Source organism: Blennius ocellaris (assembly GCF_963422515.1).
Source record: "Blennius ocellaris genome assembly, chromosome: 2".
NCBI lineage: Eukaryota > Metazoa > Chordata > Actinopteri > Blenniiformes > Blenniidae > Blennius > Blennius ocellaris.
The window spans coordinates 23,058,969-23,072,433 of record NC_137651.1 but is presented as its reverse complement, the minus strand read 5'-3'; the positions used below and the strand labels follow the sequence as shown (position 1 = coordinate 23,072,433).

Here is a 13,465-nt window from a genome sequence, read left to right as displayed (position 1 = left end):
CTTTTTTTTTTTCCTCAATAGATTACAATTTGAAGCCTGGCTGTCATTCAGCGACACAAGTAATTTGTACGGCTCTATACTCTGTAAACAAATTATTTGACACTAGATGACAGTTGCATTTTGAGGTTTGTAATGCTGTGTGCTTCTAATATAAATTGTTGAAAAACAAATCATCAGAGCATGAAATAAATATGACATGTTTTTTGCTATTACACCTGCTGTCGTCTCCCGGCTTTGTAGACTGGCGTCCCCTGTGGGGATAGATTTGACTGACAGCAGACACTGGCGGCAATGATCTTCCACAAAAGAACCAATGGCAAAACATGCTGCTCCCAGCACATACTCACTAAAGAACGCTTTAAAGCGGCGTCTACAAAAGGCCCGAGTTCGCGGCGCTGATTGACATTCCCCCTCTCTGACACTTTGACATGGAAATGAAGTTTTTAAGTCGAGCCCTCCAGTCTCTGCTACGTTCTTTATCTCGCTTTAGGTTGGAGGTGCACCACGCCGGCTCTGTTTGCCCAAGTGGCTCAATGAAACCCGTTGTACGCAAGTGGAACTAATAAAAGCATAGTAGGGGGGGGGGGGGGGAACTTGGTGAAGCCAAACGCGCTATTTGCTGCATCAAATATGAATGTGGGGAATCATCACTTCCCACCAGGGACATACATACATAGACTCTGCATAACCTGCTGAAATATACTTCTAAATCACTGTCATTTTTGGCTGCACAACCTGTCAAAACATACAGCATTTGGTAATGAGGCAAGTTGTTTGCATTTCGCTGTTATTAACAGCACATATTTATATTTGTGATATTTGTGCAGTATGTCCTGTGATAAAACAATTGGCATATTATTTCATTTTGACATTTAAGTGCTACGCAATACAACAAACACTTTCGTCACCACCGCAAAAGTCATATCTACTTCTTGTCCCCAGTACTATTATCATTACAATGTATTTAAAAAAAACTGAACAAAAAATGTAGATAAAAATCTTTGCACCATGTCATATTATTACCTTGATTCCTGAATATTTCCTTTCCTATATTTTCAATATATAGTCATTTTTTTGTAATTATATTGGAATATAACCATTTTCTTTCTTTGCTGTCAAAATATAGTAAGTGTCTTATGATTTAATTCTGATTTAATTATTTTTTTGCTCTGTAAAATGAGACAAAATACAGTGTGGTAATTCTTACTGGTTTGCACAGTAACATACTAGTAAGTAATTTCTGTTATTGAATCAGGAGCACAGTCACAATTAATAATTAGCATTAGCATTGGTCACTTTTGTCAAACATTTAAGTAGTTGCACAGCTGCCGTCTGTCTAACCCCCTTTTGAGCCAGCTATGAGCTTTAGCTCTGGGAATAGTTGCTGTGTCACTAAACTCCTGTTTACTGGAGGAGGAGTGCCTCATTAACTTCCACAAACTTGCTTGATACATGTAGACCTTTTAAAGACCTGCATTGTTTTTTTCTTTGTTTTTTTTGGCTTATTTGGAGATTTTCATTGTATATATATAACATTTAGTTTTGTTTCTTTTTCTTTCTTTTTTTTTTTTTACTGATTCTAGGAATAAACTCATGTGCACAATGCTGATGGCTCAATCACATTACAATAATACTGCTATTTGCACATTATGAAAACAGGAGTAACAATGGGAGACGATAATCAATGTAATGAAGATAAATGTGAATCTGAGGCACAAGGCTTTCTTTTCTACAAAGTCGTGTGTGTGTGTGTGTGTGTGTGCGTGTGTGTGTGTGTGTGTGTGTGTGTGTGTGTGTGTGTGTGTGTGTGTGTGTGTGTGTGTGTGTGCACGCACACACACGACATATTGGAGCTCACATCCTGTCATGTACATTATTTTTTATTCAGTAATATGTGCTATAATGACTGGAGACAAAATCTATTCATTGAACACCACTTACATCTCTATAAAACCTGTTGTGGAATATAAACCCATTAGTTTATATAGAAAAAACCCACAGCATGCTCTCCCATTTTATCATAATGTGTAAATGTTATATCACACTACCATATGGTTTCAGCACAGAGATCAAAATGTATATCTGTCAATAGTAACCACAATGCACTTATAAAACGGCATCACCTCTTAAACACTATTAGATTACATTTTACATTTATATTTCATTCCATATGAATGTTGGGATCTTGTTTTTAAGCTTTAAAAAAATCGCTTCTGAAGTGCATTTCAAAAAAATAAAACACAAAAGAGATCATCTCAATGCCACTCGAGACGGACAGCCAGTCTGGTTGTAATGCTGTGTGCCAGCTCTCCGACTGGCCTTTCAGGAAGATACGTGCATGTCATTTCAACAAGAAAACTTCATATCCTGGCCCCTCTGCCATCAATCAACATGCCATGTTGGGCAGACACAGACAGAACCACCAAGAAAAGCTCTCTGGTGCAAATCTTCAATAAGGAGCAACTGTCACACAGAGCCTCCACAGCAGGCTCTGTTACATTAAAGAGCTCCGTGCAGCATACCTCTGCTATCAAATTGAGGAAAAACATTCCTTTCCTTTTTTTTTTTTTTTTTTTTTTAAATGTTTTTGTCTTTTTTTAAAAGCAGAAATATGGTGCTGATAAAAGCTACGAAAATACAAAGTGCTGAGCTTCAGACAGTTTGGAGAGAGGAATACACAAAAGTGAAAGCTTGTAAGACACACTGAGTAACCAGAGAAAACTTCTGCAGTTTTTTTTTGTTTTTTTTTAAACTGATGGGCTCGCAGTGCAGTACACAATCTGCAGCCGAATGCGATGTCTCAGGCCGAGTGAGACTAGTTATCTGGCCTTTCTACCTTTGCATTCTTGTGCATTCTCCTTTCCATGACTTGTTTCGCGAAACTAATTGCGGTTGTTCGATGAGCAAAATAAATAAATAAAGACCTCGGTTTAGGGAGAGCTGCGATACGGCGGCTGACAAGAACAAATGAGAAGTCCAGCAGCGGCGCCACACATGCAAACACAATTTGCACTGTAGCGCACGGAGGTTCAACTCTTCTGCTCTTATCCTTAAAATGAACCTGTAATGGGTTGTTTAGCATCTCAAGCTGGACATGACAGGTAGTCTGTTCAGTGAAAAGTCAATTAACTCGATCCATCCATCTTCTCTCCGCTTTCAGCAACTTAAGAGTCACAGGGGGTTGGAGCCCGATCAAAGCTGACAAGAGGCGAAAGGAAGGGCACACCAGTCCATCACAGACAATCACACGTTCAAGCCAACGTCAGCAATAAACCCGCCGACTTATATGCCTGTGGATACGAATGTCGAAACCGGTGTACCTGGGGAAAACATGAAAACTCCACACAGCAAAGAAGCTAAAAAAAAAAAAGAGGCCAGAATTCACACAATTAGATTGCACTTTTTAAGGTGGCATATTATTTTTGCAGGTCACTAACAATAAAAGTAATAGTGACATCATGCACAAACAGGACGGTTTAAATTAGGCTTTTATGTACTTTGGACCCCAATTCCACAAGGATGATTTGCTGGAAATGGTATTTCTTTCTGTGAATTGGTTGCTTGTAGTCTCCATGGAGAAATCCGCTGCGGCGTTGAGCCAACTCCTGCACCAAAATGCAGTTGGACTTGTTGGGGGAATTTATCAGGCATATTGAAATGTTGAAGAAATGAACATTTTGGTTGCAGATTTATTGTCAAAACAATTTTCAAGAGGGACTTTTCCAAGAGGTCGATGAACGCACCGCAGCACTCCAAGCGCTCGGTTTACTAGTGCTCACTACAAACTCCATGGCAGGATTCAGGATTATATTATTTGCCATTATATTATTTTCAAGAACATGAAAAACTGACATTTGTCACCCTCCTCGATCCCCAGACGTTAAGAGAAAAGCAGCCGCTATTTTTATGCAGCTGCAGCAGGAGAAGAGAGGTGAACTTGGATTTTTTTTTCATTCTAAAGGTATTTATTCTGACTACACGAGTATCTATCTGTGATGCAAAGGCTTTTTATGTGGCATTTCGGCATAGTAACATGATTTTTGTAGCCATAAAAAAGTTATTGAGGGTTGGATTGACTCAGACCAGCAGTGAAGTCCTAGGTCTGAAATGCACGGCCCGCCACTGCGTTGTAGTGACTCAGGTAATTTAGAATCTGTTGTTCAACAATTTCCAATTTATTTGCTTTTAAATTTTCAAACTCATTTTCCTTTCAGTTTTATTGTGTTCATGAGGGATTTGACTAGTAACTGTATAAATCATAAAAAGCTAACAACCGACTTGCCGTTCTCATTTCTAATGATCAGAGGTATTCATGATTGGTAAGATTTCACAGGTGCACAATAGTGTAGAGGTTAGAAGTCCAAGCAAGAACATCTGGATTTGGGAACCTTCCTGTGTGGAGTTTATATGTTCCCACTCTGGTTCTCCAATTTCATGCATGCAAGGTTAATTCGTGATTTTGCACAGTGTGAATGTATTTGCATGTGATTCTGCATCTCTGTCTTTGCCCTGGTGACTGGTCTGCAGCTTACCCTGCCTCTGCTCATAGTCAGCTGTGATCGCCTCCAGCACTGCGTGACCCTGAGTGAGATAAAGCAGTTTACAAGATGAATGCTTGGTAAGATTTTTTTGTGATGAATCAGCTGGGTAGATCAGTACTGAACGGCAACTAGAGTTATTTCAGATCTTGCTGTTTATGCCGCACTTAGCTTTCTAATTAAATTCAGCAAGATGCAGTCCTCCGCGTCTTCACCTTGGTCAGGTAGGAACAGTCCGGCATCCTCTGACAGCCTCCAAGGGCGGCGACGGCGGTAGCTGCGAGCCATGTGAATCATGGCCCCGCTTCACCTTGCCGGCCAGTGGGACGACGCATGAAGATGAGCAGAGGGACACTCGGCAGCAGAATATTTGACAGTAAAGACATATCCCCCACGAGGGCAGGAGGAGCAACCGTGGACGTGGAATCCACACCACATGCTTACCTTGGACCTCCTTGTCATTTCGGAACCACCGGATGATGGCGGCTGGTTTGCTGCCTGATGTGGTGCACGTCAGGGTGATTACGTCCCTCTCCATGGCCGGCTTGGTAAATCCCGTGATTTCTGGCCTTGTTGGCACTCCTGTAGTGCATGAAGGGGAAAGTCTAAATAACGTACTGTGTGTGTGTGTGTGTGTGTGTGTGTGTGTGTGTGTGTGTGTGTGTGTGTGTGTGTGTGTGTGTGTGTGTGTGTGTGTGTGTGTGTGTGTGTGTGTGTGTGTGTGTGTGTGTGTGTGTGTGTGTGTGTGTGTGTGGGTGCGTGCGTGCGTGCGTGCGTGCGTGCGTGCGTGCGTGCGTGAGAGAGAGAGAGACATGGAACAACACAGTGAGGGTTGCAAGTTGTTTCCCTCTCACACAACAAACCCAACAGAAAACATACTGACAGAGAAACTCACTTTGAGTTTATTCTCCTCTGAGAGACAGAATCAGAGACAGGACTAACTGTACTTTTCACAAAAGGCTTTAAAGCAAAAGTACTTCACAAGATTTTGGAAATGCACATGTAAGTGTTTTAAAACATTGCTTTTTTTGAGTTGAGTTAAAACGAAAATTCTAGAGGAAATAATAGCTTTGAAAGCTGTCCTTCTGTTTTTGTCAAATTTGTGGCTGTCAGCCATTATTTAGTGCTCATCACAGAGACAAAGTCAAAGTTATTAATGATCTTTTACAAAAGACTGGTCTTTGTTTTTATCCTGTTGGATCTCAGTGCTGCATTTGACACTAGTGATAATAAAATCCTATTCCAGAGACTGGAACATTTCATCGAGGTTAAAGGTGCAGCACTAAATTAGTTTCGATCATATTTATCAGACAGGTTCCACTTCCTTTATGTTAATTATGACTCTTCAGCTCAGCCTAAAGTTAAACATGGAGTTCCACAAGGTTCTGTCTTAGGTCCAATACATTTAACATTATACAGGGAACATTATCAGAATAAATTAAATTAACTTCCATTGTTATGCAGATGATACACACATCTATTTATGAAACGAGATGATACTGTTCAATTTGTTAAACTAGTTGCTTGTCCATAAAAAGACAAAGGCTTTTGAAAAACTGATGTTCTTATTCTGATGGGCTGTAATGCTCTGCCTCTGAACTCAGATGTTTTGGGGCAAATATAATAATTTCAGTTTTATCTGAGAGAGAAACTATCTAACGATTTAGTCACACTGGATGGTATTAGTTTGATTTGAAATCCTTCGTTCAATTTAATTAAAAAAGAAAAAAAGAAAAAAAATATAGTAAACTTCATGGGGCTTAATAAAAAGCAATTACAATCATACCTGGGTTCAAATGTGCTTTTAAAAAATAACATTCCTCCATTTCATCCGAGGCTAAAGGAATGGATCATTTTTAGGAAAGTGGATCTAAAAGGAGGCTGAGCTGAAGGTGGCAGAGATGAAGATGCAGAGATTTCCATTGGAAGTGAGCAGGATGGATTAAAAATGAAGAGATCAGAGGGACAACTAAGGTTGAGCAGTTTACAGATAAAGTTGGAGAGGGTGAGATGATTTGACCATGTGCTGTGGAGAGATAGCAGATATATTGGACAGAGGACATTGGAGACCTCAGAGAAGATTCATGAAAGTAGTGAAGGAGGAAATGTGGATGGTTGGTGTAACAGGAGAAGGGGGGGTGGGGGTTCGAGGCAGATGATCAGCTGTTGCGACCCCTGAAGTATAGACCCTTTTGTCAGTTTCTTCAAATCAAGTTATGAAAACTTGCAGACATCGACAGATTACGTGATTAAAAAGTTGTGCTGATGCTTGAGATAAATACTCCTTAGTGAGATTTCTAGAATTTGAAAAATGCACTTTTACAAATGCTGGTGTTCTGGACCTCTGTTTACCTTTACCCATATATTCATCATAGATTATGACACCATGCTTTATCATTCACGCTGCAAAGAAAACTTAATGCACATGACATGAATTCAGCTTTAATCCTTATCGCCAATATGTCATTATGAAAGTAAAAAAAAAAACTTGGATTGAAACTTGTACTTGTCATGTTTTTTTGATGAGCCATTTTAATGACACCGTATAAACGGTGCCATAAATAAAGTTTGGTTGAAACCCTGGCAGACAAATACAAAATACAATGCCGAGTTGTTTGATTTCTTGGTGCCAGAGGCAATGATTCATAATGTACAGGTGTCAGATTGGGAATAATTAGTCAGGAGTAATTGGCCTGTGGAGGATGCTCTGTAAGTTGGCACGTGTACCCAAAACAGTGAGAAAGGCCTTGGTGGTCTTGACAGGCATGGTGAAGAGGGAGCAGGTGTACAGGCCCTCGTCTGACAGGCTGACGTCGCCGATCCTGATGGTGAGCTCCTGTGACGTGGCTCGCACCAGCTCGATTCTGTGATCCCTCAGAGCTGCAACAGACGGGGGAAAACACAAGAAAAGGATTCAGAAAGGTTTAGCAATGGACAGAATCAGTGTGAATACAGTGATGGCAGCCAACTTCGACAGAAAGAGCCCGTTGACCTTTGTCATAACAAGTTGGAATACTCTGAGTTTGAATTTATTGCAAATGCTTGTCAAATGCTGCAAACGCATATTGTGCCCACTGGTCTGAGACTCTTTCTTTGCATTTGCATTCTGGGCTGGCAGAGTTATCCACAGTCAGCAAGGATGCAGAAGGCATTAGTGGCATGCATTGGAGCAAAAGAGCAGGGGAAAAAACAGTCTATGATTATGATATTTATTGAGGTAATCACCTGCGTTCAAGGTACTGATTCACCTCGTGATTTTTAGCAGCAGGACTTTTTCTGCTCATTGTGAAGCCACGTTAGAGTGAATGTGAACTGTTTATATATTCTACTGTTATATATATATTTAAACACCACAGTGTGATTTGCTTCATTTGAAAGAAATTAGATGCAGAACATGGCTGCCAGCCATACTGCATTAAGACTGAAACGTTGACTGTGTCAATTTCTTTTTTTAATTAATTAAAAAATCTTTTTATGTTATCTTTTTATTTCTTTGCAACAAGTAGCCAAACCACCAAGCAACGCTGTCAGAGTGAATTTGTACAAAACATTCATGATGAAACAGCTGCAGGAGTTTTTTGGGACATTTCATTGTTTTGAACCAGAAGGTTCCATTAAACTTGGCTTTATGTTGAGATTGTAGTCTCCATCATGACAAAGACAAACCTTTAAGATTTAAATTTAAAGGTTATTATGGCAACTATTTCAACAGCCCTGTCCATTCATGAGAAAAATGTTGCTGTGTGTGAACTACAATGTGTTTGACAAACCTGTTACGATTTAATGATGTGATAAATTGGAGTTTTTCTATTACTTTATACCAATTCCATTCATAGTATTACATTATAGTCGGATTTAATGTTTTTCATTTGTGGTTGTTGCAAGGCATCATTATATTCACCTCAGACATTTCCCAATCAGTTTGTGTTATCAGGGACCAAAAATTGCTCTGCTGAAGATTTTCTCTCAAAGATTACATGGGAATAAATGATGTCAAGGTCCAATCATTCAAGTTTGAGAGTTAACTTACACACACCTGTCATCATAGACAGTCCGCAACTATTACAACTATTGTTTATCTTTGGTGTGTATTTAAAAAAAAAAAATCTTCCATTTATAGGATGTGAATCGAGACTCGCAGACCATATAAGCCTGTCTTTCATTCAAACAAAGATTGGTCACACAGTGTAAAACTGTGAAAGAGTCACTAAGGTTTAAAGCCCTTCTGGAGGCTTCACATCAATAAAACAGCCATATTGATTATTTACCTCGCAAGGTTGTGTTGCCATCAGTCCCTCATCAGTTGATTGCAACACAAATGCCAGTCTTGATTATCAAGACTAAGAATCAGGTTTTCTGTGTTTTAGCTTCTTCCTGATCAAGAATTGAAGGTTGAACCAACATTTCTGTCGTCCACCATGTACCAAGATAATTTATTAAATTATTATTGTCAACATTCTTCTTCTTCTTCTTCTTCTTCTTCTTCTTCTTCTTCTTCTTCTTCTTCTTCTTCTTCTTCTTCTTCTTCTTCTTCTTCTTCTTCTTCTTCTTCTTCTTCTTCTTCTTCTTCTTCTTCTTCTTCTTCTTCTTCTTCTTCTTCTTCTTCTTCTTCTTCTTATTATTATTATTATTATTATTGTCATTATTATTAATATCATCATTATTATTACTATTATTATTATTAGTGGTAGTGGTAGCAGTATATTATATAATAACTTTTATATACATATAATAGCATCCAATTATAAAATATTAGTCAGTGTTTTGAGTTAATGGGTAGAGAGATACATTTAGACTTTCTCCTTTCCAGCTTGGTAAAGCTTTGATTGACTTAAATATAAATAGATAAATAGATAAATAAATGAACTCATATACTAGTTATCACAGTGGCACAGACCTTCTGAAATATGACTAGATGACATGTGTGTCACACATTTTTAACACACGCAGTCACACACACAATATTATTGAAATAATTTCACATTTTCTGACAATTGTACAGCTATAAAGTCAAGAAATAATCAAAACAACAACAACAAAACTATTCCAGGTGTTTACGTCATAAGAGGGTCAACCACTCCATACAACACACCTGATCCGATCATATTGTGAAACAAACATTTTTGAAGTGTCCTTAACTTGCCAGACACCTTCAGAAGTGCTCATCCATAAACCTTTTAAAACCACACATCAGAGTTGAAAAGGTCATCCTATACCTGTCATCTCTCATACTGTACAGTTTTTAAATGCAGAAGCTGCCTACTGCAGAGGGCAGGGAGAAAAGTGCTCCTCGTTGAATAAATTACTCGTTCTTAATCCTCGGTCCCTGAAGGCCTGGCCAGCTTTCTCCCAGGGCCCCCCTTTCATCTGGAGTAATTTGAACTCTATTGAATCGCACTACACAGGGAAAAAAATCTGGCAAAATGCAGCAGGAGTTGGTGCTAATTACGTTTTAATTGTTGCAGCCAAGGTAAGGGTGTCAGATAAAAAAGAAAGCAGAATGAAAATTGCTTATCACTCAAGTTGTTTCCATCAATCCGTCTTTCTATCGTTTTATCCTGCGTGTGGTCACAGGGAGCTGGAGTCGATCCCGGCTGACTACGGTATACAGGTAGCCGGTCCAACACACACTTACAAACACACTTCAGGCCATTATAGACTCATGAATCAACTTCAAATGCATGTTTTGTGAACTGTGGGATGAAGCAGGAGTGCATGGAGAAATGTCACACATCCAAAATGGAGAACATACAAACACACAGAAAGGATCTCATTGAAGAACTGGGAGTGCTCAATAGGACTGTGCTGCTCAGGAACTGTGATATAATCCATAACATCAAGTGTGTGGTGTAATAGTAAGCACTCTCTCTTCAAAGCCGGAAGATTCAGGCTCAGTTTGTAGAGTTTTGGGGATCTATTTACACAACATCAGTTCCAGGACAAGATGGTCTGGTCGTCATGCCACTGGAGGCCACCTTTGTTGGTATTGTCCATTTACTCACGTATATGCAGAAGACCCCCCCCCCCCCATTTCCACAGAAACAATTTTGGAGTGTTTTCACAAAGTTGCATTTTCCCTCGTTTGCACTGAAACAAAATTGCAGCATTTTTTGCTTTTTGTAAAAGTTGGGTTGTCCCTGCTTTCGATGAGATGTGACTTTGAGTGTTTTCAAAAAAGTTGCTTTTTCATTGGCTCAGAGCATCTTTGTCATGTGAACAGACACCCCCAAAAAGTTGACAAATTTTTTTCATTTTCACTTGAAAATTTTTATTTATTTAAAATTTTATTTCCGATCATATACAAAAAAAAAACAAAACAACAAAGACAAACAACCAAAGTAAAAAAGACAATGTGCTTTACGTGTTTGTTGTTGTGTAACTGGGGTCTATGAGAAACAGCAGGACGACAATAGTGGGTCTTCTTTACTGAGTCCACAGTACTCAACTCCATTAGTCCATTACAGTAGAGTATTAAAGATGAACACACAGCAAAGATTTTACAAAATTATATAGTTTGTTGAAAAATGATTATTAGAACAAACACTGCTTTGATTTCTGTTACATCACACCATTTCTGATCATTATCATATATCATACTGCCACTAAAAAACGTGACTAAAAAAAGACTGGTGATTGAGTAATGACTTTGTTGTATAAGACTAAAGTGTGTGTGTGTGTGTGTGTGTGTGTGTGTGTGTGTGTGTGTGTGTGTGTGTGTGTGTGTGTGTGTGTGTGTGTGTATGTATGTATATATATATATATATATATATATTCTATGTACCAAAAAAAAAAAAACCTCCTCAAGCCTGAATTAAAACTTAATAACCAGCTGTGCCATCAGACAGCCAGCTGATTATGTGCTAAGGGGCTTAATACAAACATTTGATAGTCTTACTGTAGCAAACAGCTTCCTGGAACAAAGCTGCCTGGTCTTCTTTGTAGTTAAGCATCCTCACAACTGAGCCTGAAAATACCCAGAGGCTCTGGGAGAAAACAGCAACCCTTTGGTGGATGGTTGCGTTGGCGAGGTGATGGGGTCTGAGCAAACATCGTATGGGAACCGAGGAGATGTGGAAGTACAGACTGGGAGGATCAAAGCGTTGGATAAGATGACATACCACACTTCCCCTAGCCCTTATTCCTCTATCTCTGTAATGGATGGAGGGACAGACAGGAAGAAACAGGCCGACTTTCTCTTCTGCTCAGCAGACTGTTCCTTGAAGCACAAACACCTCTGAGATGCCGATGAGTGTTTCGTTTCGGGTTTGTAAAAGGGATTTGCGTGCTGAGGGAAGTTGACGTCTCACGGTTAAAGTGGCAGTACGTCCAAAATCTGATGGCATAAAAATGAGCACGTTCACTCCAGCAGCTGTGATCAGCTCAATTGGATGTCTGTCGGAGCGGACTTGATGTTGACAAGAAGGATTAAAATGTTCGTACAAACTTGCCAAGTTACTGTTGCGTAATCCGCCACTCAGTGTTTGGTTACTTTTATTAAAATGAGCAAACTATGGCTTACATCAGAGCTTCATAGTACTCATGTGCCAACAAAATTATGCCTGTTTGGAAAACACACTGAGCATCGTGTTAAAACGTCCTACTCAGAGTTACTGGTACACCTAATTTGTGAGTACAGAGTTTAGAATAACTTAACGCGTAAAATGCAAATAAACCGTATTTGCAATTCAGACCTATTTACTTGAGATCCCAAAGTTTTTGAGTTGGATTTAGTTCAAATTTCTTTGTGTTTAATCGTGCGCCATGGATGTTTGGTTTGGGTTGTTTTTAAGTTTCACCTCCATGAAGCCTATGTTTTTTTTGTTTTTTTAAGGCCTGGCAATTTACTGAAGCACATATTTCAAGATCTTTGTCAACTGCCTTCACAGACATTGAAATTGTTGTGTTTCTTGACAGCAGCAGCAATTTCGATGCTCTCAGGAAGCTCTCTCGCCTTCACTGTTAGGTAAACCAAGAGGAATTCGGTCTCTTTTTGTCAAGTGAAATCACCATTCATCAGGACATTTCGGTCAAGTTAACATTGAAAGTTAACAGACCAGTCAGGTTTGGTTCGAGGAAATAGTTCAATTATCATTGGATAGGTTTCAATAAATCTGATATGTTGGATTCCATTCGAAACTTTGTCCCAATTCAATAAAGATTCAGTATCAGGAAAAGCAGTTTTTCTTTCGTAAAAGCTTTCAAATTAATTGAAAAGGAATGGAGTCGAGTATAAGTGAATCATGTTGCATTGAATAGATTGATTTTATAAATGCAAATACAATAGAAATTAATCCAATTTAATTATAAATAAATAAATGAATTTATTCCTGGTATTATTTCAATGCATAGAAAATAATAAATTGGTAATTGCCGCTTATCCTATAAATTCTAGAGAGTCAACTGGAACATATGCATCTTACAAACAACTCAAAACCAGCAACCAAATAGAAGAAAAAAAATTAGGAAAGATCTAAAGACCATAACATATGAATAACATAGTGATATTTATTTTCTCTCTTCAACAGTCTGAACTGTGACCCTTAATTATTCTGTATTTTAAAGATTTTTGGAAAGTTAAAAGCAAGTTATGATTAAATGTATTATATTGAAAGGATGGAATAAAACTGATTGGAATGGAATATAAAGGGATTCAACCTAACTTAACTTATTGGAGTTGCGAATGTAATTGTAATAATAAGGAACAGAGTGGAATGGAATCAAATATTGTAGAATGACTGAAGCCTAGGAATAATTGTACTATCGAAATAATGGAATTGAATTGAATCAAACTGAAGTGAATTGAATTCAAGTGAATTGAAAGCAACTGGATGAATTGAAATGAAATGCATGTAAATGAATGGAAGCTGATGGACATGCCAGTGATTATTTCAAGTGAGCAGGTAGGATGCTGGTTGCTCTCTGTATCT

General features: G+C 38.6%; 1 protein-coding gene across 1 annotated transcript in view; it reads right to left on the bottom strand.

Moving 5' to 3' along the window:
- Positions 1 to 13,465, bottom strand: part of cadm2b (cell adhesion molecule 2b) — a gene marked incomplete at both ends in the record, with an annotated part of 192,951 nt that overhangs the window by 22,057 nt on the left and 157,429 nt on the right. Inside the window, 2 exons of the mRNA XM_080514005.1 lie at positions 4,983 to 5,120; positions 7,266 to 7,418. Coding sequence (XP_080370131.1) covers positions 4,983 to 5,120; positions 7,266 to 7,418 — 291 coding nt within the window. The remainder of the gene's footprint in view (positions 1 to 4,982; positions 5,121 to 7,265; positions 7,419 to 13,465) is intronic.